The sequence below is a fragment of the Geotrypetes seraphini genome, chromosome 3, assembly GCF_902459505.1.
Source record: "Geotrypetes seraphini chromosome 3, aGeoSer1.1, whole genome shotgun sequence".
NCBI classification, from domain to species: domain Eukaryota; kingdom Metazoa; phylum Chordata; class Amphibia; order Gymnophiona; family Dermophiidae; genus Geotrypetes; species Geotrypetes seraphini.
The window spans coordinates 233,666,273-233,692,213 of NC_047086.1; the positions used below are offsets into that span (position 1 = coordinate 233,666,273).

Here is a 25,941-nt window from a genome sequence, read left to right on the forward strand (position 1 = left end):
CTTCAATGACACAATCCATTCTACCACAAAGCTTCTTCAAAGTTTTTCCAAATTGCAGGGAGCCTCCTTTGAAAATGCTTGGGGCCAGATTCTGTAAAGGGCATCTAAAGGTTAGGCGTTGTTTAAACGTCCAGGAGCACAATGCTGAGCGTGATTCTATAATGCATAGACACGTTCTATAATGCATAGACACGTTCAGAATGTGAACTCGCAGGCCTTGAGCATGCGCAGATGCTCAAAGCCCAGCAGAAGAGGAGGCCGATCTTCGGGCACCGGCACCAAGCACAGGACATGCCGGTGCGGGTGCCCAGATGAGGGTAAGAAGCAGGGGGGGGGGGTGCCGGATTGTGGCGGGGGGGGTGCCCAATCGCATCGGGGGGGGCCCAATCGCATCGGGGGGGGTGCCGTATTGTGGCAAGGGGTGCCAAATCGTGGGGGGGGGGGCGGATCGCAGGGGGGCCTTCGGGGGGAGCAATGCCGGTTCTCGTGGGGGGGAACACATCAAAGCGAATTTCCATTATTTTCTATGGGGAAACTCGCTTTGATAAACGAGTATTTTGGATTACGAGCATGCTCCTGGAACGGATTATGCTCGTAATCCAAGGTACCACTGTATAACATATTAAATTTATTTTTTGGTGTAAGGGGACTCTTTTGCAAAACCAGGTCTACTATAGGTGTGGGTTAGGTGGGCACAACTTAGGCATCACTTAGGTATGCTGGAGGCGTCCGCGTATAGGTGAATGGGGCTTCTATTTGGGGGGGTATAAGGACTCCAGTGTGATATTAAGGTCAAAATATGTTTAAAAATTAATAATGCATTACTTAAGCCACAGGTGTCAAACACAAGACCCGCCTGGCCGTTTTATGCAGCCCGCTGTGAGATGCAGCATTTTCATTGCCGTCCCAGGTGTTTTATCTTCTGGCCGGGTGTTTTATCTTGAAGCACAGAATAGAGGGAGGGAGGGGGGGCATACTGAGACTCAAGAAAGAGCAAGCACAAACTTCAGACAAATGGTAGAAGGGAGGGAGGGAGGGGACATGAACTTGGGACATAGAATGACGGGAAGGAGAGAGCCATAGAATGGAAGGAGGGATAGAGTGAGGGAAAGAGGTGCTGAGGTGAGGGAGGGAATGGAAAGGGAGAATTAGATGTCTGAAAGAGAGAAAGAGAGATGGTGCACATGAGGAGATGAAAAAGGAGAATTGTTGGGCAGAGAGAGGAAGGGAGAGAGAATTATTGGACATGGTGGTGGGAGAGGAGTGAGGTAGAGAGATATAAGGGGAAGAGAGAGATATCAGACCACTGGAATTGGAAGGAAAGAGAGAGAAAGATGCCAGACCATGGAGTGGAAGGGAAGGATGGGAGAGAGAGAGATGCCAGACTGCAGAAAGGAGAGGAGAGAAGGAGAGATGTGTTGGACCTTCGGAAGAGGTAGGGAAGGAGAGAGAAATGCCAGACCATAGCAGAGGAGAGAGATTCCAGGCTACGGGAAGGAGAGGAGAAAGATGCCAGACCATATGAGGGGGAAGGGAGAAGGCAGAGTTGTCTGACCATGGGAGAGAGATGAGATGGTACACAGGGATGGAGGAGAAGAGGAGACAGAGGGAGGAGATGTGCACAGCAATGGATGTGGCAAGGAAGACATAAGAAGAAATGTTTCTTATGGATAGATGGGAATAAGGGAGAAGAAAGAGGGAGGAGATGGTACACATGGATAGATGGGAAAGGAAGACATGGAAAAGTAGATAGATTTTGAGAAGAAAGAAGAAAAATGGAATGAAGTTGAATGTTAAAAGTTAATGCTAAAGATGGATGTATTTGAAAAAATTAGAAAAAACTGACTTCAATAAAAATCCTGTCTCATGAGAGTGATCTGTTGTTTATATGGTACGCTCAGAGATGTGAAACTCCAAAAGAGGGGGGAAGGTAACCCCCTCTCGCGGTAAGAGTTTACCATCCAGTCATTGAGAACTTCATACTCAAGATCACTCTCTGAGATTTAAAGTTGATTCAATTTATATTTTTAACTTTTTAAAAAATTTTTAAATTTATGGTTATGTCAACTCTTCTTATTTTAATATAGTTTTTAAATATCTTGATTTGCATAAAGAGAAAATCACTGGAATACTAATTAATCTTCACTTATATTTTGAAAAATGATCTAGGGCAGGGGTGTCCAACCTTTTGGCTTCCATGGGCCGCATTGGCCGAAAAAAATGTTTCTGGGGCCGAACAAATGTGCAAATGCTGCAGCAAGACAGAAGAGGGAGCTGGCAAGACGGTAAACACCCGGGGGCAGCAGAGGAAAACACTGCATCACCCTCGACCGGGGCTGCACAAAATACTTCATGGGGCCACATGGGGCCCTTGGGCCGCAGGTTGGACACCCCTGGTCTAGGGGGTCCCAACGTGGCCCCTTTTCGAGATCTGCTTCAGGAGACCCAGTTAGAAGCTTGCATAATTCTCAATCCAAAATGAAAGTTTAACAAATTCTTAAATCTCTGTGATTCCTGGTCATATCTGCAATGCAAAATTCCATTTTAAAACAACAGTGGACTAAAACTCTTGACAAGTTTTTAAGAGCTATGCTCTCTTTATTGGATTACTGAAAAAATATTAAACTGATTTTAAATAATACAAACTTCTAAGTTTTAGGTGGTTTTTTTTTTTTTTTTTGCATATGTTAGCATATGTTGGACATTTCTTCTCTTTTGTATACTCGGAATTTTGAGTATCAAAAACATGCAACTTCCCATAAAATGCCAATCATCCACGTTTACTGTATAAGTATACACACCTTGGCAGCAATGTTGAGCATGTGAGCAATCGCTCATACATTCTAGGAGCATCACTCACAGATTTTGCGTGGTCACTCGCAAGAATACTTGCAAATCTAGAAAATAGTTGTTTTTTAAAATTAGAATTTGTCACTCGCATGAGAAAAAAATTGAACGTACCTGGCATTGCAGGGCGGGTATCATTGCATATCTCACCAGAATTTCCAGTGCACTCAGGATATTTTCTGATAGAAAGTGATATATCCTCTATTCTCTTTTGTATAGGACAGGGTCAGTATTCGGTGTGAGGAGCAAGTGGCATGGTGGTTAGTGCTACAGCCTCAGCACCCTGGGCTGCACGCTGCTCCCTGTGACCCTGGACAAGTCACGTAATGCTCCACTGCCCCAGGTACATTAAACAGATTGTGAGCCCACCGGGACAGATAGGAGGAGTGTGTGGCGCAGTGGTTGGATCTACAGCCTCAGCACTCTGGGGTTGTGGGTTCAAACCCCGCGCTGCTCCTTGTGACCCTGGGCAAGTCACTTAATCCTCCATAGCCCCAGGTACGTTAGATAGATTGTGAGCCCACCGGGACAGAGAGGGAAAATGCTTGAGTACCTGATTGTAAAAACCGCTTAGATAGGCGGTATATAAAATCCTAATAAACTTGAAACTAATAGGGAAAAATGCTTGAAGTACCTCTGTGTAAACTGCTTTGAGTGTAGTTGTATAACTACAAAAAGGAAGTATACAAGTCGCAATCCCTTTCCCCATATATATATAAGTAGGAGAGACTTCTGCCCATTTAAATCACACTGAGTGAGCCATCCATCAACATTTAGCAGCCCATAACCTACAGCGCTACTGTATATTGGATCCGACTAGCATAGCACTATCTAATTAGTACCGGGACAATCCAGTGGCAGAGTTGGGGGCATAGCCAAAAGTTACACAGTCGAGAATGACCTGGGGAAAAATTTGTCCCCATCCCCCGCAAGAACTCAATTTCCCTGTCTAGTCCCCGCGCGTTTTGGCACTGTCCCTGCCCCATTCCTATAAGCTCTGCCTTAACCACACAAGCCTCGATTTTTAAAATGTTTGAGGCTTGTGAAGATGAGGACAGAGCTTGCAGGGATTGGGAAGGGATAGGAAAAAACTCACGGGGACAGGATGGGAAAATGAGTTCCCGCGGGGACGGGGAAAAATTTGTCCCTGTGTCATTCTCTTATTATCCAGGCACCGGGCATGTACAGTACAACCATGCAAAAGACAGGTTAGCTATGCAAGTAAAGCCCTGAACATCAGTCATACTCATATAATTTCAGGTTGCATCTGCTGATCCACGTATTGCAGTGCTGGTGCCTGGATATGGTCAGCACTGAATATCTAGGACTAATTTATCCAGTGCCAGTCAGCGCTTAAAATATGTTGACCACCACTGGCTGGCTATTGACTCAGGGGTAAATAATGAATGTCAGATCTGTAAAAGGCAGGAATAAGTGCTTGAATAAGACAAGGTTCCCTGCATCAAGAGCTCTGCAGCCTTTACCTGATTGTGGGAATCAAAGAGCTGAATAATGTCTTAATTACTGCTTCACCTCCTGTTATACTTCTTAGGATTCTCTTGCCATCGAAGTGAAGAGTGCCAACATTACAGCTGACTTCGATTCTCTGACGGTATCTTTCAGCATTTCCAGCACCTCTTAACGATGTTTCCTTTAACCTTGGTTTTATTAACCCTGATATTATTTCAGTGGTGAAGAGTCCATCCTCCTTTGGCTAATGTATGACTTCTCCTTTGACTGCTACTGTGGAATCTTCTTCCTTATAAAACAAGAATGTGTGATTTGGTCAGTGTGGGCACGCAGAGGGTAAATATATAAAGGTTGTGAAGCTTGCTTTACATACGGAAAGAGCTTTGGTAAAACTGCAACGTATTTTACTAATCATTATCTATTGTAAAAAAAAAAAAAAAAAAAGAAGGGGAAAGACTTCAGAAGCCAACCTCTTTCTTGTACAGGACCCAAAGTGTACAGTCAAAATTAATCATAGGTCAGGAAAAAACTCTTACTGGCATATCCCAGTTGTTACGGTGAACTGGGTTGAGATGCTCATAAATGGCCACCCACTCTTTTGCAATGCTGCAGGGGCATCCTGGGTGCTGCCCACGCTATTCGCCTGCACTCTGGCCCCCTGAACATAGAATAAATTCTAGTATCTCCACGGGCTCATGCCTAACAGGCTGCTATGCTGGGACAACAGGCATGTATATAGTTGTTCCCGGCCCTCCTTATGTATATACCGGGTATCCCCCATTTGTGTCCATCTCCTCCCTTTACCTGTAATGCCCCCCTTCATCTGCCCATATGTATACATTCAGAGATCTATCCTTTAACATAACCTTTTACACATGAGTGTACGTTGTTCTGATCTGTTATTTATTACATTACATTACATTAGTGACTTCTATTCCGCCTTTACCTTGCGGTTCAAGGCAGAATTACATAAGAATTGTTATGATCTTAATACATAAGCTTATATAGGAACATTTTCTAATTTGCTAATGAGTAGATTAGTAAAGTCGGTGGAATTTGGAGCTTTGTTGGTAAAGTTATATTGATTTTATGTGTTTTTTGAAGAGTAAGATTTTTGTTTCTTTTTTGAAAGTTTTGTAGTCTGTGGTTGAAGTCAGCAGATTGGTGAGTTGTCGGTCCATTTTAGCTGCTCTGGTGGCTAGAAGGTTATCATATATTTTTTTTCGTTTGACCTTTTTGGTTGGCGGGTGTGCAAATATTGTGTGGATTCTCCTGTGTCTGACTGAGTTAGAATGAGTTAGTTGATTGTTCCAGTAGGAAGGGCTGTTTCCGTTTATGGCTTTGAAAAGTAGGCAAAGGAATTTGAAGTGTATTCTGGCTTGTATTGGGAGCCAGTGTGAGTCATGGTAAGCCTCTGTGATGTGGTCGTACTTTCAGAGAGTAGATAAGTCTTAGGGCGGTGTTTTGTATTGTTTGCAGTTTTTTTTATCTTAGTTGTTGGGCAGTAGTCTATTAAGCCTAGGATTAGAGATTGAACCACCAGTTGGAATTGTTTTCTGTCGAAAAATTTTCTGACTTGTCTAAGGTTTCTCATTGTGGTGAATGTTTTTATAATTTTGTTGATTTGTGGTTGCATGGTGCAACCTCTATCTATCAGCACTCCAAGTAGTTTTAGTGTGGGATGAATGGGGTATGAGATCGAGTTAATTTCAATGTTTGTCAAGGTTGGGGTTTTGCAGTTTTCAAGGAGGATGAAGTTTGTTTTGTCCAGGTTAAGTTTTAGTTTGTGTTCTTTCATCCATGTTGCTATTGTCTCCAGAGTTTCTTGTATTGTGCCTATCATGGATGGTTCAGGTTCGTCGAAGGGGATGAGTATGGTGATATCATCTGCGTAGCTGTAAGAAGTAATTCCTAATGTTTAGGTTGAAAAGTGTGTGAGATAGGGGAGATCCTTGTGGTACTCCTCATGGGTTGGACCAGGGATCCGATTTTTCTTTGTTTGTTTTGACTCTATAAGTTCTGGATTGTAGGAATCCCTTAAACCATGTTAGAACTTTTCCTGTAATTCCTATTGCATCAAGAGTTTGTAAGAGGATGTCGTGGTCTACTAAATCGAAGGCTGCAGAGAGGTCTAGTTGTATGATCATCATTTTCTTTCCAGTGCAGAGGTGATGTCTCGCGATGTCCATGAGTGTTTCTAGTAGGGTCTCCGTGCTGTAATTGGTCCTGAAGCCGGATTGTGTGGGGTGGAGCAAGTTGTGGTAATCTAGGTAAGTGTCTAGGGCTTTAGCTACTAGGCCTTCCATTAGTTTGACATATAGTGGGATTAAGGCTGTAGGTCTATAGTTAGATGGTTGGTCTGTTGATCCCTTGGGGTCTTTTAGGATTGGAGTTATGATTATTTCGCTGAGGTTTTTTGGGAAATGTCCGTCGGTGAGTAGGGTTTGTATTCACTGTAGAGTGCGGAATGTCGTACTGGAGGTTTTCAGTAGGTAAGTTGGGCAGTGATTAAAATCACAGGCTGCATGACTGTATTTGTTATATAATTTGTTGAAGTCTGACCATTGTATAGGTGAGAAGTGGGACTAGGTTCTATCTGCTGCTATCGATTCTTTTTCTGTGGGAGAAGTTGAGATTTCTTCTAGGTGAGTCTGCGTATCACTGAATGTGGATCTGATATTAGCGATCTTATTTTTGAAGAAAGTGGCTAGCGCGGTGGCTGAGGGAGGGGGGGAGTTGTTAGTGGTGAGATGTGGTGAGGTGTCTGTGAGTTCTTTTAGTAGCTGGAATATCTTTTTTGTGTCTTGGGATCCTTCTCCTATTTGCTTTGTGTAGTATGCCTTTCTTTTATCTTTCAGCTTTTGTTTGTAGTTTTGGTGAAGTATTTTCCATTCTGCTTTTGTGGAATCTTGGCTACTTTTTCTCCATTTTCTTTCTAGTTGTCTGCAATTTCTTTTGAGTTGGAGTAGTTCATTGTCAAACCATTTGTCGGATTTTCTATGTATTCTTGTTTTGGATTGTTCCGGGGCTAGTTCGTCTAGGGTTGCTGTACTTAGGATGTTCCATTGTGGGATGAAGTCTTTGGGGTTGTAGTCTTGGATTATGTGTCTGTCCATATCCAGAATTTGGCGTGGTCAACGTATGGGCGTGAGATGTAAGTTGTTTTTTGTGTAATTGGTTTGCTGAAAACAATATCTGTTAGCATCACCTTTGACATGTGAGGCGATGTCACAGTTTGATCATCTGTTTGTATTCTTTGCTCTATATTTTCTGACATTATCAACATGATTAACTCTAGGTACTGTCACAAAGCTTTCCAGTCTTTAATCATACAAACTATATATATATATATATTTTTTTTTTTTTTTTTTTAAAGTGCTCAGACCACCAAACTCTATGCTCAAAACTTATAAAAAGCAAGCATAGGTTGTCCTGACCATCATTGCACTTTCACAGTCCCTGTAAACGCCTTGGAAACAATGTTGTTGTAATTATATACTAATCAGTTAAGCACCTGTGCAACAGTTATTACATTGTAACTTAAATCATATATTTCTCTACATAGCTTTGTTGCTTTCATCGGCGGTTCTGATTCACTAAACCTTGCCACTTTTAACCACCGCCTTAAATCATCCGGCAGTGCAGCTTTTCCTAGCCGACCCCCCTCTACTCGAGTTTCGCTATTAATTACTTAGTCAGGAGGGGAAACATTTGGCTACTGTTTAAAGGAATCCCCCAAAACGCTGACAGTCTATGCACTCCATATCCAAATCTGAAGGATTTGTCCCTCACAGGCTGGTTGTGAGAGACTACAGACCTTTACACTGGCCATTTTTTCCCTTGTGGTGTGTGTGACCAGGGGGTAGGGACATGTATGTATGGAGGACTCCTACTAGCAGTTGGAGAGCTGAGTGGTGAGGGTGGCAGCACTTGAGGCCCTAACTGATGGCCATACATTGGAGGGGCATGAGGGGGTAGGGGACATGTAGACATAGGTGGTGGTTCCCAGGGTAGGGAAGAAAATGAGAAGGAGAGAGGGGGTGGAATGGGTTTGTGGAGGCTCTATGCTGTGGATATTTAACAGGCCCTGGGTTTATGCTTATTAGGCATGTCTCCCATAGCAGCATCCCGGCCTGTGAAGCTGACAGTGGTTTATCCAATGAGTGTGGGTTACGGGATGTGAGCCGGTATCTTTTTGAGAGTCCTGGCAAGCTGTGAGAGCCCTCTGTGGCCAGTGTGCTGTCCTTCATCACTCTCCTGTTTGTCAAATGCTTGTGTGGTGTAGGGATTAGGGCTGAGGTGCAGCATTACAAGGACTGGGGGATTGCTACTCACTGTTTGTGTCAGCTGCTGCAAGATGGTAGATATGAGTGTGTGGCATGCTGTGGCCTTTTGGATTGCTGGCTGCTAGTTGGCAAATGCCATTTCCCCTCACTCAGGCCAAACTATGTCATCTCATTGTTTGGGGTTCTGGGGTGGGGGGGGGGCACATTGAAGGGAGGGTCACTGTCTACTGCAGAGTCGATGGGGGAGAGAGAGGTTGCAGGAGTGCTGTGGAGGGGTACTTGCATTCAGCCCTGGGGCACAGTCCCGTGTGCCGGATGAGGTTGGAAACCTCCTGGTGCACGCAACAATATCAGTGTCACAGTGACTCAAGGTCACGGTGCACCCCAAAGTTCCACCAAGACACATATATTTAGCTCATGTATTGTAACACCATTACTGTAGCTCATGCAAACCGCTCAGAATTGACTCCTCAGTCATTAGTAACAGTATAGAAGCTTCCAATCGATAATAATGAAACCCTAAGCGCGTGTGCGAACTCCTACCTCCGTGATCCCTGCCACTGTTATCCGTATCTCCATGGCAGAGTAGGCAGAGACATGATTGTAGCGGCGTGTGCATGGGTGGTGGTTTTCAGTGCGTGCACGATGCTAATAAAACCCTAGCCACGCATGCGCACTTGAAACTCCATAGAATAGAACCACTGAGCAGGGAAGCGTCTCAGGGCAATGGCAGCAGTCCTGACCTGCCAAACCCCCCTCCCCCCCCATTCCTTACCCAAAGCAGCAGTGGCAGCGCTGTAAACAGGCTGTTCGCGGCAAGCCCTGGCAGGGCCTTTCCTCTGCCGCATCACTTTGGAGGCGGTAGAGGAAAGGCCCTGTCGGAGCTGGCCACGAACAGCCTGTTTACAGCGCTGCCACTGAAGAAAAAAAGAAAGACTTACTGACAGACAGGGGGCAGGGAGACAGAAAGAAAGAAAGACGGGGAAGGGAGAGAGACATTGCTGATGTTCTCCATACCCAATAATACAGTAGACGTTTTTCATGGGGTATTTTCGACACATGGTAACGTTTATCGGCAAACAGTGATACCATCTGTAGATGCTGATATCCCAGACGTTTTTCATAGTTATTTTAAAAACACACTATACTGTACATTTTAGGCATTTTTTTAAAAACAATTATTATTATCACTGTTAAATTTTGGACATCTGGGCGATGTCTAACTTCAGATTTAGACGTCATATTGAAAATGCTCCTCCATCTTTTCTGCTAGATATTCAGTTTAATTCTTTTAAACTGTCACAGGAGGAGGAAGAAAAGAGAACTGGGACATAAAGCTGTTTGAAATAAATGTTGAATATAAATTAAAAGACAGAAAATAGACGGAGGCACCAATTTGTAAGCTCACTCCCCATTATAATCTGCTGCAAAACACATGTCTGCGCTTGCAAGTTCAAGATAAACAAATTTGTGTGTAATGAAAAAATTAGACCTTAGGACAGTATTTATTAACTAGTAGGTCATTCATGCTTCAAAACAGAAAGCTATTTTATTGAAACCTTTGTTATTATAATCCTCTTCTTTGATCAAACCCAAATGAAACTCACTCAAGTTGAAAAATCTTCACCAGACTAATGGCTAAAATATGGAGCTATTTGATCTCCAAACTAAAAATCTTGTGATAACAAGGACCAGATATCCAGCCCACAGCATCCTAAGTTTTTAAGCCTCTGGCCATTGCAGGCTGAATTAAGCCAGGAAATTTAATGCCAGGCTGTATCCTGACTCTGGCATTATATTTGGATCAGTGCTTTCACTCAGAAATTGATAGGGTCTTGGCCAAGATTCAGCCTTTATTCTGTCCTAACCTTATGCACTTAACTGGTTAGAGAACTTAATAGCATCAGTAACTGGTGATATTCAGCTCAGGCTCCACCCACGGACCTGCCTGGCACTAACCAGCCATTGTAATGGTGGTCAGAGTCCATATTCAGTGGTCAGGACCAGTCAACCATTGGACCAGGTGAAGTTCTGGCCCAGGGCATTAAAATCTCTGGCTCCTGAGCTTACCACCACTGCTTCATCTGGTCCAGGGCCAGATTAAAGGGTAGGCCCAGAAGGCACATGCCTCGGGCCTGAGGAGTTCAGGAGGGCCTGATGCCCGGACATTTCCTCCTTTTGGAGATGACTCAGGGCGTCAGGGCAGATTTTGAATTTGTCCGGGTTTTAGCGTTGCGGGGGGTGGCAGCAGGAGAACAAAAATTAAAAATCAGCGCTGCTCTGCTCCAGAGGACCCAGCTGTGGCAGTCATTGTGCACAACCTAGTCTACACATGCCGGCTGGTCACCTGATGCTGCGCTGGAACCTCCTCTCTCCTCGTGCACACACAGTGCAGTGCATGTTCGATGGCTAAAGACAGAAGGTCTCTGAGATCGGGGAGGATTCTCTTCCTCCCCCTCCTCCTCCCTCCCCCTCCCTCCCCCTCCCAGGGCCAGCTGTAGGGGAAGGCAAACTGAACAGCTGCCCATTTCTCTCTCCTTTTTCGTCTTGAGCAAGGCACTAATTTCGTGCCTTTTGATCTCAGTAGTTGGTGCAGCTGTTTTCCCCAGAACGGACAAAACAGGCTGAGGGTTCGGTCTTACCACCGAGTTTTTCAGAGCGAAAGTAAGGGGTGACAGGCAAGAGAGGTGAGGCAGAGAAAACAAATAAAAGGCATGGGAAAGCAAGAAGGAGAATTAAGTCCTGTTTTATTGCCCACGACAATCTGTGTAAGGACAGGGTTTAAGCTACCTGTGTTGGGGTAGTTTCACAGTGGTAAGCAGAAAGTGTTTGTCTCCTATAGTTACTGCCACTCCTGATGTCCAGTTTTTACAAAACAATATCAATTCTCTTCCCCAGTGGATGGAGAGAGGAGGAGAACTGGGTTGGGCTGTGGAGGTAAGGGGGAGAGGGAGGGAGGTAAATTAAAGTAACAGACTAGGAAGGAAGAATTGGAGAGCAAACTACAAATGGGAAGGTACATAAATAGAATAAAGAGAATACAGTATAAACAGCTAAGAGGAAAAAGTGAAGAGGTAGAGCTGAAAGTCTGAGGAAAAATAACTTGTGATCTGGATTGGCCACTGTGGAGGCAGGATATTGGGCTAGATGGACCATTGGTCTGACCCTGTATGACTATTCTTATGTACAGATCCAGGGAGCCCCATGGTCCAAACTTCTCTGCCCCTTCTCTCTATCTCCTTCGCTTCCCAATCTGTTACTTTTCAGTGAGGCCCCGACATTGGCAGCCGTTTCTCACAAGCTGCCGGTGGCTGACCCGAAGCTTTCCCTCTGCAGCGATCTACTTTGTTAGAAACAGGAAGTTGCGGCAGAGGGAAAGCTTTAGAGCAGCCACTTAGGTGCTGCATTGCCCACCGGGGATGGGGTGACAGAAGGAGGAAAGGGAGCAGAGGGGGAGATAATTGCTGCACCCAATGGAGGGAGAAAGAGAGGGAGAAGGAAGATGAGGGAGGGAGGGAAAGGAAGGAATGAAAGGAGATGCCAGGGTTTGGAGGGAAGGGAGGGAGGAAGAGATGCCAGACCAATGGAAAAGGAAGGAGGAAGGGGAAAAGGAAGGAGAGGAGATGCCAGAGCAAGGAGGGGGGGAAGGGGAGGCGACAGATACCAGACCTGGGAGGAAGAAAGGAAGAAGGAGACAGGTACCAGATCTGAGAGGAGGAAAGGAGGAGAGAGAGGGATGGCTAAAATCTACTGGGAGAGCGAGAGAGATGGAAGGGAAGAAGAGAGATGCCAAACCATGGAGAAAGTGGAGAGAAGTAGATGGATACCACACCGCTGGGGAGGAGGGAGAGATGGAAGGGAGAGGTAGACAGTTTTCTGGAAGAGGCATAGAAAAAGAGCTAGTGCAGTGGACTGAGAACCAAGGAAAGTTGGTTCAATTCTCACTGAAGTTCTTTACAACCTGGGCAAGTCACTTAACCCCTGGGCAAGTCACATTGCCCCAGGTACAAAAAATGTGAGCCCACAAGGGAGAGAGAAAGTACCTGCATATAATACATATAAAGTGCTTTGATTGTACCACAGAAAGGCAGTATATATCAAATCCATAACCCTTCACTCTTTTTATATAGATACAGTATGTTCAGAAAATAAAAGCAAATGAGTATATAGAGCTTCTAGAACAGTGTCTCGCAAACCTTTGTAGCTCTGGCACACTAAAAGGAGCAAATGTTTTTTGCGGCATATTATAATTGAAATTATACCTCTGTAAATGTTCTCTGGTACGAGCAGCATCTTTCATCTGCTGCTTGCGTCACCCCCCAGCTCCCTTCTGATGTCACATACTGGTCCCATGACAGGAAGTGATGTCAAAAGGGAGCCAAGGCCGGCGCAAGCAGCAGGTGGAAGATGCCCGCGCTGGTGAACCTTTACAGAGGTATGCCGGGGTGGAGAGGAGGAGAGGCGCCAATGGTGACAGACTCTTGTGTACGAGACGTACACGTCATCTAGTCTCGTGTATATTTATTTTATGAATTATTTCTTATGAAGGGAATTTTATAAATAAATTCTGGAATCTCTCGTGGCACACCAGGAATCACTTTTGGGCACACTTCTGTGCTTCGGCAGAGAGTATGAGATACTGTTGTAGAAAAATTTTCAGCCATAACTTTTTGTTTAATTTCAATCTGAATAGTCTTCAACTACAGCCCAGGCCCCAATTCAAGTGTTTCATAGTAACAATGGAATGTGACCTGGACTTGGTTGGAGATGGGCAAGCACTGACAGACTTATCACACATTCTTGGTTTGGTTACCTTCTCCTTCTTGTGTTTCTTTGTTCATGATTGTGGGTTCTAGCAAGCATCTTGAGGTGTTTCACTGTGCATGCTGTTTGCATTGTACACTCCAGAACTACATAGTCAAGCCTGAACAGTTTTGTTGCAAGCCAAATACTAAAATGTTTCTTTTTTTTTCCTATTTAAAAAAAGCAAGACTTTCTGTAGAGATCCTTTTATTTCTTTATTTTTTTTGTTTTATTGAATGGGTCTTTCCCTGAGGGCAGGAGAGATTTCCTCTTGCAAAAATGCATTTCCCGACTTGTGATGAGTCAAGGTTTCTTGAACAAGCTTACAGAAAATGCTCTGTGTGGCAACAGGATGTGAAATCTCACTCTGCAAGTGTCAGCATGAAAGGTGTTTAGATAGAGACAAAACCAAAAAGAACAACTGTGGAACTGATGATCTTGAAGAAATAAAAAAAAAAATAAAAAAAAATACACGGTAAATGGATTGTGGTATAGACCCGACACGGGCTACTTTGGCGTTATCGCTCAATTAGCTACAATTTAGCAGCACACAGTATTGCGTTTTGCAAAATTGCAATTTCTTTATTTGTGGTGTATAGCAGCGCCGGACCCTGGAAGAAGGTCTCTTTTGACTGCAACACGGCCCGTGTCGGGTCTATACCGCAATCCGTTTACTGTGTATTTTTGTTTTGTTTTTTTTGACTGCACCATTTATACTAAGGCTGTTTGAATACAAAACTTTAATAAAAGATTTCATCAGCATCATCAGTTCCACAGTTGTTCTTTTTATTTTTGCTCTCCTGCTTTTTGTGTGGAACTTTTTTGGTGGGCTATGTGTTTGTTCCCTGGCTTAGACTGCATACAGTGAATGGTTAGACAGAGACTACATACAGTGAGTCATAGTAAATGGCGGCAGATAAAGACCTGAACGGTCCCATCAGAATCAAACAGTGAGTTAAAGCTTCTGTTTGTGAAATAATGGGGTTCTTCTACTAAATTGTGGTAAGCACTAACACATGCTTACTGCAGCAAAACATGGCGTAGCGTGGGGCGCTGCGGTGTTCACGGTAAATTTTAGATGTGCACTCTACCCACGCACTAAAACGTGTTAGTGCTAGGGCAGGTCTGGAGCAGAGAGTGGGCATTTTTGCTCAGATTCTATAAACAGCTCCTGAAGTTACTTACCTAGATCGGCACACATAGCCAATCTAGGTGCCTAACCTTACCACCCCTTTTATGAAGCCGCTTTAGTGTTTGTTATTACCGGCTGCGGTGGTTAAGAGTTCCGACGCTCATAGGGATTCTTTGAGCGTCAGAGCTTTTACCGCCGTGGCCAGCAATAAAAAAACGCTAGCGCGGCTTCATAAAAGGGGAGGGTGGGGGGTCAATTATTCAATCAGGATTAATCAGTGCTGTTAACTGAAAAGTTCCATTACAAAGTAATTTTAAAAAACATTAAAAATGTAGTTAGCTGGTAGGTGCCTAACTTGGTAGGCCCTGCCACTTTGAGGAAGGTGTTTACACCGATTCGCCTACCAGAAAGTAGGCGTGGTTAGGGGTGGATTCAGGGCGGACTTTGGGCATGGTTTGACTTAAGTACACTCATTTAGGACAAGAAAACCCTGGCTTAAATGGGAGTGCAGCTAGATTTTAATGCCTACCTGTGCTAAGAACACTTAGGTACTGCTAGGCATGATTCTATAAACAGCACCTAGCGTAGAATTACGCTCAGTAGTGCCTACGAGTTAAACGCCGTGTATAGAATCAAGGCCTTTCTGCACTAATCGGTTTTCAGAGTTACCTTGCCACACACACCAACCAATTAGTGCATGGTTAACGTGTGTGTCCTTACCGCCTACATAATGGCTAGCAGTAGGGGCTCATGTACTAAAGTCAAAATTAGTGCATGGTCATTAATAATGAAAATATAAAAATTGGCTACTTTAACCCAGCAGCAAAATGGGAGAATGACCCGCATAAGGATGCACTAAGGCCACCTTTTACCACAGTTTAGTAAAAGGGCCTCAATGTGTTTGAGCTTTCTGTAATCTCTTTTTTGACGTTAGCTCACAAACATCTTATAATCCGCGTAGCCTCTGCAAATACTTTTTAAAAATTCTTTATTAGTTTTCCAAACTTACCATAATAAGCATACAAAAATAAACAATTAACAGCACTTATATTTGCACAACTATTAAAAACAAAATACCCTATATCCTCCTCCCTCCCTCCCAATCTGGACGTGTGTAGAAAATTAAGAAATTCTGAGAATTAAGGATCTTATCAATTAATCACTCTACAATTTAACAAATGTTTCCAGTGGACCCCAGACTTCTTTAAATTTTTTTTTTGTTTCCCGCCTGTTCCGCATTCATTCTCTCATACTTGTAATAGAAGCACAATGTTTCCCACCAAAAGGAAAGGTTTAACCTGTCATACTTTTTTCCAGTTCCTGGTTATCATTTGCATTTGTTGTTAAGATTAATACAATGCTGTATGGTCAGACAGAAGAAACTATCCCTCAAATTCTATAAATGGTGCACAATTAGGTGCGCAGTTACACACCATCCTAGTGGCCAATCCAGAGAATGGCCACTAGGATAGTCTCAGGACTGAAAGACATCCCTTATGGAGAATGGCTGACCAGACTGCGCTTATATTCTTTCGAAGAGCGCAGAGAAAGGGGGGACATGATAGAAACATTCAAGTACATCACGGGTCGCATTAAAGTGGAGGAAGAAATCTTCTTTCTAAAGGGTCCCATGGCGACAATAGGGCATCCGCTGAAACTTAAGGGGGGAAGATTTCATAGTGACACCAGGAAATACTTCTTCACCGAACGGGTTATTGATCGATGGAATGATCTTCCATGCCAGGTGGTCAAGGCCAGTAGCGTGCTCGACTTCAAGAGTCGATGGGACCATCAGGTGGGGGCACCACAGAGCTATGCCCAAAAGATGGATACCCCAGGGAGGAGGGTTCGTATTGATTAAGTGGGCAGACTTGTGGGAGGGAGGGTTCTGGAGTGGGCAGACTTGTTGGGCCGCCGGCCCTTTTCTGCTGTCATACTCTATGTTTCTATGTTTCTAACATAATTAACTATCATTAAATTGGCAATAAATACCAATAACCAGTGTTAAGCATTAACACGGGCATTTTCAAACACTAAGATATCAAAAAAATGACATAAATTGGCACTTGGAGTCTCTACTATCAAACTGTGCTAGTTCTTATGAGCATCGGGAGCAGAGCGGGCCATTCGGCGTGGCTCTCTGCGCTAAAAACTGCTAGCGCAGTTTGATAGAAGAAACCCATGGACTTTTTTCTCACCAAAATGTTCAAATGCCGATTTTCGAAGCTGACTTACTAGACGTCTTGCTAGGCTTCTTAGTCGCTATGGGGTTCATAATAAAAAAAAAAAACGTCTAAAAAGTGTCCTAAATGGCTACTTGGACAATCAAAAAGCCTGATCGTCCAAGTACCCACAACCAAAGCTGGTTTTAGACGTATCTAAAACCAGCTTAGGCCTTTCCCCTGCCACTAAATGCACAGAGAGAAAAGAGGCGTGTTTAGAGGAGGGGAAAGGGCGGGTAGTGGGCGGGAGGTGGGCTGACCTACACCTAGGCATGCAGCAGGTATAACCAAAACCTTAGGCAGGTTTCCTAGTCGGCACTTATACCTTTTTGACATAGACGAAGTCAAAACAGGTCTAAGTGTCGAAAAAGGGGCCGCTGGTGCGATCAGTTTAGCAGCCCAGCAACCTCACCCACCCACTGCAACCATCGCGGCAGGAGAGATGCCTCATCTCCCTACCGCGATGCGATCACCCCTCTACCCGAACTGCCGTAACCCGCGGCAGGAGAGATGCCCAATCTCTCCTGCCGCGGGTTGTGGCAGTTCGGGTAGAGGAGTGATGGCATCGCGGCAGGGGAAATGGCCAATCTCTCCAGCCATGATACATCACCCCCCCCCGACAATATTGGGGCAAGAGGGAGCGCAATCCCTCTTGCCCTGCGGCACCCCCGACCTCCCCGATGACATCAGGGCAGGAGGGAGCCCAAGCCCTCCTGCACCGGACACCCACGGCACCCCACAACAACATCAGGGCAGGAGGGAGCCCAAGCTTTCCTGCCCCGCCAGCTGTGGCACCCCGCGACAACATCGGGCCAGGAGAGAGCCCGAGCCCTCCTGGCCCCAGCGATCCATGACCCCCCGCCGATTACATTCAGGGTGAGAGGGAGCCCAAGCCCTCCTGCCCCGCGGGCCCCCCCAAATTATGATCAGACCAGGAGGGAGCTCAAACCCTCCTGACCTTTCACCCCCCACCCCCCTACACGATCGGGCAGGAGAGAGCCCAACCCCTCCTGCCCAGGTGGACCCCCTATCCCCCATCCCCCAATCAGAATAGGCCCGGGAGCCTTAGGCTCCTCCTGTGGGTGGAGCCTTCAGCACATGGGCTGGGTTGGGCCTATTCTGATTGGCCCAGGCACCACGGGTGCCCGGGGCAGGAGGGCTTGGGTTCCCTCCTGCCCGACCGTAATCGTGGAGGGGGGTTTAGGGATCGCAGGGCAGGAGGTCTTGGGTTCCCTCCTGCCCCGATGTCGTGGGGGGGGGGGGTTGGAGTGGATTCTGTAACCGGTGTTGTTTTTGACAGACACCGGTTACAAACTCCAGCTTTTAGGAAAAGGACTGGCTCCTCCTTTGCCTAAAAACCCTTGTGTTGGACGTTTGGGGCTTAGGCGTTTTTTTGGTTCATTATGGGGTATAAGTGTAGACGTCGTTTGGGTACAAGTGTAGATATAGAAACATAGAAACATAGAAGATGACGGCAGATAAGGGCCATAGCCCATCAGGTCACCCCCAAGTCTACTATCCTAGGGATCCCACTCCTGGTGACAGGTTCCCTTGGCTTAACCCTCTAAGGGATCCCACATGGGCATCCCATTTGCTCTTAAATTCTTGCACGCTGTTTGCCTTGATCACCTGCATCAGGAGCTCGTTCCAAGGATCAACCACTCTCTCGGTGAAGAAATATTTCCTGGTGTCGCCATGAAATTTCCTGCCCCTGAGTTTGAGCGGATGCTCTCTTGTGGCCGAGGGTCCTTTGAGAAAGAGAATCTCTTCTTCCATCTCGATACGGCCGGTAATATACTTAAACGTCTCGATCATGTCTCCTCTCTCCCTACGTTCCTCGAGTGAGTACAGCTGCAAAATTTTCAGCCTTTCCTCGTACGATAGATTTTTGAGCCCCGAGACCATCCTGGTGGCCATCCGTTGCACCGACTCTACTCTCAGCACATCTTTTCGGTAGTGTGGCCTCCAGAATTGCACACAGTATTCCAAATGAGGTCTTACCATGGTTCTGTATAATGGCATTATGATTTCAGGCTTCCGACTGACGAAACTCCTGCGGATGCAACCTAACAACTGTCTTGCCTTAGATGAAGCCTTCTCCACATGATCAGCAGTTTTCATGTCTGCGCTGATGATCACTCCCAAGTCTCGTTCTGTTGAAGTTCTAGCTAAGGTCTCACCATTCAAGGTGTAAGTTCTGCACGGATTTCTGCTGCCGAGGTGCATGATCTTGCATTTCTTAGCGTTGAAGCCCAGCTGCCAGGTCGAGGACCAAAGCTCCAACAAATGTAGGTCCTGTGTCATACTATCGGGTGAATTGCCATCTCTCACTATATTGCATAGTTTGGCGTCATCAGCGAATAATGTTATCTTACCTTGAAGCCCCTGAGTTAGGTCCCCTATGAATATGTTGAAAAGGAGCGGGCCCAAGACTGAGCCCTGCGGTACTCCACTGGTCACCTCCGATGTTTTAGAGAGGGTACCGTTAACTACCACCCTCTGAAATCTGCCACTCAGCCAGTCATTGACCCATGTAGTTAGTGTTTCTCCCAGCCCCATTGATTTCTCTTGCTCAACAGCCTGCGATGCGGGACACTATCGAAAGCTTTGCTGAAGTCTAGGTATATGACGTCCATGGATTCTCCCAAGTCTATCTGTTTTGTTACCCAGTCAAAGAAGCTGATGAGATTGGATTGGCAGGACCTACCCTTGGTGAATCCGTGTTGACTGGGATCCCGTAGATTCTCCTCATCCAAGATTGCGTCTAATTTATGTTTGATTAGTGTTTCCATGAGTTTGCATACTATTGATGTGAGACTCACCGGTCTGTAGTTTGCAGCCTCTGCCCTGCAACCCTTTTTGTGCAGTCGAACGACGTTAGCTGTTTTCCAGTCTATGGAGACTCTCCCCGAACTTAGGGAGAGATTGAAGAGTCCTGATAGCAGTTCTGCCAGGACATCACGCAGCTCACTGACCACCCTGGGGTGTAGATTTTCCGGTCCCTGGCTTTGTTCACCTTGAGTCTTGCTAGTTCATAGTAGACGTCGCCAGGTGTGAACTCGAAATACTGAAACGGGTCTTCCACACTGGGCCTTGCCTGCAACTGCGGACCGTGCCCCGGTGCCTCGCAGGTGAAGACCGAGCAGAAATATTCATTCAGTAGTTCTGCTTTATTAGAATCTGATTCTGTGCAGTTCCCATCTGGTTTTCTAAGGCGTACTATCCCGTCTGTGTTCTTTTTCCTATCACTAATATACCTGAAGAAGGATTTGTCTCCTTTCTTCATGTTCTTTGACAGAGTCTCTTCCACTCGAAGTCTGGCCTCCCTGACTGCCATTTTGACCGCTGCAGACCTCGCCCTATGTTCTAGTTTAGCTTCCCTGGTCTCCGTTCGTTTGTAGGAAATAAATGCTGTGATGGTCTGGGCGTTTAAACAGCTGAATGTAGAGGCAGGCCATTATAAAAACAAGGACGTTTGTTTTGGTTATGGACACTTTTCCTGCTTCTGCTTTCAACGTTTAAGGCCTTAGGCCAAAAAGGGACTTAGACGTTTTTTTTGATTATGCCTCTCCACGCGTCCAAAGTTCAAGAGGGAATGTTGGAGGTGTGTTATGGGTGGAATTTGGGCATGCTTAGCACTTGGAAATCTTGTGGTGATAATCGAACATTTCCCAGGACAAAACTTAGACGTCCAGAGCTACACCAGTTTTAAAAACATCTAAGTGCCAAAAATGTACCCAAAGTGAGCAGATGACCACTGGAGGGATTAAGTAACACCTCCCAGTGGTCACTGACCCCACCTCCCACCCTACAAAAGATCTGAATGAAGCAGTATGGAAAAGCCTAGTAGAGCCGCACAAAGGTGTCTTAAGTAGCCTGGTAGATTGGCCAGTGAGCCAAAGAGAGGAGAACCCAGGCCCATAAGCCACTCTAACCACTACAATTGTGGTAGAAAGTGTGAGGCCACCAAAGCCCCCCAAAAGCCTACTATACTGACATACTGTATAGGTGCCACCACCAGCCATAAGCATTATTGGGAGACAGATGGGTATAGTAGATTTTGGGTTATTTTTGGACAGCTCACCATAAATTACACTAGTGGCCAAAACTGTGGCAACACCTAGCATTTTAGGCATTACACACACAAAAAAGCGGCTATAACATCATAACTGCATTTAATGATTACATTTTTTAACTAATAAAAGAAACTCTGTAATCACTTAACAAGAACAGCACAATATTTGGCACATTTCACAAAAATAATGCTGCTCATAAGCTACCCAAGCTAATAAAGATAATTTGTCCTGTTATCTGCTGACTTCATCGGTCTCACTAGTAGCCTTGATTACTGCCTCACATTTTCTTGGCATGCTATTCACAAGTCTTTGGAGATCAATAGGTGTTTTTATGTGGAACCAGGAGTTGATTATTGCATGTTTGGACAGTTGCTTTGCCGCTGCTGCTCTCTTTAATCTGGCCCAGAGTTTCTCAAATGGGTTTGAGATCTGGGCTGATTCCTGGCCAGTCCAGCAACTCAACCAGTGGTGGGATTTACACCAGTTATCTGGGCCATCTGGATTTCAGAAAAGTGTCCTAACCCCCCCCCCCCCCCCATCCCCTTTTATGAAGCCGCATTAGGGTTTTTTATCGCCGGCCACAGTAGTAAATGCTCCAGTGCTCATTCTATGAGTGTCGGAGCTTTAACTGCAGTGGACAGCGGTATAAAAACCTAACACAACTTCATAAAAGAGGGGTCTAGTTTCCACTGGAGTGGATTAGGGAGGTCACTACTTAATCTCTCACTGTTTAATGCGCCCCCCCCCCCTCATACCTGAAAGCAAAACTAGCAGTGGATACCAAGTTGCTTGACAGCTTTGCAAAAATAAGCACGTTTCTAAAATGGCTGACATAAGTGTTTATATTCCAGCACATAACCACCAAGGTGTATACTGTACATGTCTATGTCCCCTGTTGACCTATTCATATTGCTGATTTTTTTTACCTGAACATTGCAGTCCTGATTTGTATGTCTATGTCCTTTCTAAAATCCACCTCTCTGTTATGTTAGACAACTATAAAATCGATGATTAACAAAATAATAATTTGCAATTGCTTAGCCGCCTTTATCAGCTGGATCCCAGGACACTTTATAGTCAAATATTTCAGAAACACACATATAGCCAGTTCTATTGTGAAGCATCCAGTTATTCATTTTTGTTGCCTGAGCAGGAGAAGCAATTTACAAAGAGTAGAGCAGGAAAAGAAACAATCTTATTACAGTTGCCCAGAGGAGAAGATGAGCGACATCACCAGTATGTACAGAGCATTTAAGTCTGTGACCTTTGAAAAATATGTTTCAAAAATATTTGGCAGGGGGGAGGGGGGTTAACTAAGGACAGTGCATAAGATTTAAATGTGGGCTGAATTTATGACAAGTTGAATGCAGTTTTGAAATCAAGATGCTTTATTGATCTTTTGTTGTAATAAAGGAAGTAAGGATTTTCTGTTTTGATTTCTCTGGCTGATGTGTCTGGACACATTATTGTTATCCAATTACATTTGGTTAAACTGAGGCATTTAGAGATAACTTGATTTGACTAATTCTGAACAGAATCAATAGAACAACAGCACTCAGGAGAATATTATACATTTTTATTCTTATCTTTCATGTAGATAGCACTGTAAGATTTAGACAGCACTATATAATGCTCATAACAGATAATCTATTCCCTATGAAGCTTATTGGTCAGTGCGTCTCAGCCCTCTCTTAGAGGCATACCTAGCCAATTGGATATGAATGATATTGATTCACATACAGTAGGGCTTCACTACAAGGAGCTGCTGAAAGGTTCTCAGACCAACCAATAAAGTAGGGACAGTCTCCATCAAGGGCTACACACATAGTCCAGCGATTTTCCATTTTTTTCATTCCGTCGGAAAAGTACAGCACAAAAATTGTGGAAAATCGCTGGATTAAGTGTGTAGCCCTCGATGGAGATTGCTCCAACTTTATTAGTTGGACTAAGAACTTTTCAGTGGCACCTCATATATGCAAACTTATTCCATGCATATTCCTGAAATATGGAAGCACTCAACTGGCTAGATGTGCTTTCAGCACAGAGCTGAAAAACATCGATCTATTCGACTAGAGAACTGCATGGGAATGGGGATTGTGGGAATCCTGCAGAGTCTGAGGGAATCCTGCAAGTATGGAAGTTGCCACATGATTCCCATGGGGATGGAAGATGTTACCACAGGATTCCTGAGGGTATGGAAGAAGATGCTGTGGGATTCACACAGGAGTGTAGTCAAAATCTTTGGTGACTCCAGAATGAGGCTTGGAATACACTGAGAGAAGCAATTGGTGCTCCAGCTTGAGTCTTGGAATGCCCAGTGAGGCAACTGTAACACCAGTGAGGCTTGGAACAATCATTGATTGAACAGCGAATATTAGCCCAAAAAAAAAAACCACAGGAGGCTGTTGAGTTTGGCAGGAAACAGAGGGCTGCGAGCAAGTAAATAATGGCATTGACTCCTGTGGGTTTAGGAGGAGATGGAGATGAATTGTGGGGATGGGCGAGGATGGAATGGATTTTAGCCGGTATTCCATTGGGGATGAGTGAAATTTCTGTCTCCATGCATCTCTCTAGTCAAGTCAAATGTATTGAGAGAATAAGGAATATTTATGAGATAATAAGGACAGAAATCTAAAAGCAGACTGCACTCAATAATCTAATAGTTTACCAAAATGATTTCTAAGATCCCTCATTCAACAATTTCTAACTTGCTAATTGCAAGCAGTGTTATAATTCTTTGGCAATAATCAGTTTTCAGAGCTGGTTTTCTCATCATTAGAAAAATTTAAATGTAAAAATCATTTGGCAAACAATATGATAAACTTAAGAAAATTTTGACTTTTTATCAAATTATTTTTCTAACCTTTATTTTGCAGGAAAATCTGTAATACTACACAGATCCTCAAATACTTTTCTAATTTTGCTTTGTTTTGTATTTATGTTCAGCTCACATCTAATCTAATCTGTTTGCTTATATTCTGCTAACTCTCTATTAAGAGTCCAAAGTGGATTACAGAAAAAAGAAGGCTGGTACATCACAGTATTGACATCTCTCTCTGATTCACAAACAGCAGACAGCAGATGTGAGACTTTGTGCAAAGACTTAATAATGTGGCCTTTGGAAAAAAAACATTGCACCAATTCTAAATCCCTTCTCTACCGGAGATTAGATGACACAACATGATTTTCTTTCTCTGCTTTCTTCTGGTCAAAGTTGGTCAAAATAACCAATTAACTAAATCCTAGATCAAGGGTTCTCAATCCAGCCCGTATGGCAACCAAACCAGTCAGATTTTCAGGATATCCATAATAAATATGCATGAGATAGATTTGCATACAATGGAGGCAGTGTATGCAAATTTATTTCATGTATATTCATTGTGGAAATCCTGAAAGCCAGGCTGGTTTGGTGTGTCCCAAGGATTGAGAACCCCTATCCTAGATGACGTGGCTTAGCGAGGGTGAGAGGCACCCGGGGTGGTGGCACCCCACCCCCTTCTCTACCCCACTCACTCCTTCCCCCTCTCTCTCCTTCCACGCATGTGCACCCCTTCTCTTCCTCTGCGCTTCTTTAATGTTCCCAGTGCAAGCAGCAACCCCCAACCTTGCGCCAGCGTCGGCTCTTCCTCTGGTATCTCTTCCTAGGCGCGGGTGCAGGAAGTGACATCAGAGGAAGAGTCATCTCTGGCACGAGCAGCAGGTTGGCGTTGCTGCTCATGCCGGGAATGTTAAAGAGATAAAGGGAAAGGGAAGGGTCGCTTGCACACGGTAGTGGGGTGGGGGGGTTGGGGAAGGAGTGGGGAGGGCGGAAAGGAGGATGGTTGCTGTCACCCCCACTAAGTCAGCGCCTGAGGCAAACTACCCCTGCTCCTCCCTTACTACACCACTGCCTAGATCAGGGGTGGGCAACTCCGGTCCGCGAGGGCCAGAATCCAGTTGGGTTTTCAGGATTTCCTCAATGAATATGCATTGAAAGTAGTGCATGAAATAGATCTCATGCATATTCATTGGGGAAATCTTGAAAACCCGACTGGATTCCGGCCCTCGAGGACCAGAGTTGCCCACCCCTGGCCTAGATGAATGAAGGGGCAAAATTGCATACCACTGTAGCATTTTGATACTTGTAGGCAGGAAATCTATATTTTCCAGGAGATAAATAGGTTTCCATGTTTAGGCGTGACAATATAATCAATAATTTCTTGGTCAGGGTACTACTGGATTTGATTGTGGGAGATATGCAACAACATACAAACTGTATGCTAATCTAACTAATTTACACACAACATATCTCCTATAAATTAGAACTATACTTAAAACCAGTTATTGATTGATGTAATTTCCACATGCTCAGCGATGTGAAGCTCAAATGGGAAGTGTTTGCCACTCCTTTTTTTAGAGCTTACCATCCAGTCATTGCTTATGTGGTACTGCTTCAATCAATTTCAGTTATATTCTTTCTATTTCTTATTTGTAATTTTGAATTTTTTATATGTTTTCTTATTATTTGCTTGTATAATCTGACATAAGTAATTACATGCCAATGATGGTAACAGACAAGTGGAATAACCAATATCACTTATCTTAAGTGCGGTTGGGGGAGCGGTAAGCTCCAAAAAAAGGGGCAAAAACTCCCTATTTGAGCTTCACATCTCTGAGCATGTGGAAATTACATCAATCGGTAACTGGTTTTAAGTACAGTTCTAATTTATAGGAGATACATTGCGTGTAAATTAGTAGGAGTGACAATAAGCAGTCACAGGTAGTAAAAATGGGAATGTTTTCTTTTTCCAGGGACCTTGTGTTGCTGAGATAGCACCTGTTATATTGAAAGGTGGCAAGCAGTTTGGTCTCTCCAGGAACAGCCATCTTGCAATTGCATTTGATGACACCAAAGTAAAAAATCGGTATGTGGATTTCCACTGATTCATAATGCTCCTCAGGATTCTATTTTTTTTTTTTCTTTTTCTATCTCAAGATCTTTTTGTGTTGATGCATGCATTTTAATTAAGGTAAAACTTAGGACTATGTAAGAAGAATATATCAGGGTGTGGTAAAAGTTTGCTTTTTACCACACCTTGATTCTCCGCTGGATTCAGCAACCTGCA

General features: G+C 44.4%; 1 protein-coding gene across 1 annotated transcript in view; it reads left to right on the forward strand.

The window, feature by feature from the left end:
• The window catches only part of LOC117357257 (laminin subunit alpha-2-like), a 466,835-nt gene that overhangs the window by 414,031 nt on the left and 26,863 nt on the right, over window positions 1-25,941 (forward strand). Inside the window, exons 42-43 of the mRNA XM_033937630.1 lie at window positions 4,400-4,459; window positions 25,628-25,740. Coding sequence (XP_033793521.1) covers window positions 4,400-4,459; window positions 25,628-25,740 — 173 coding nt within the window. The remainder of the gene's footprint in view (window positions 1-4,399; window positions 4,460-25,627; window positions 25,741-25,941) is intronic.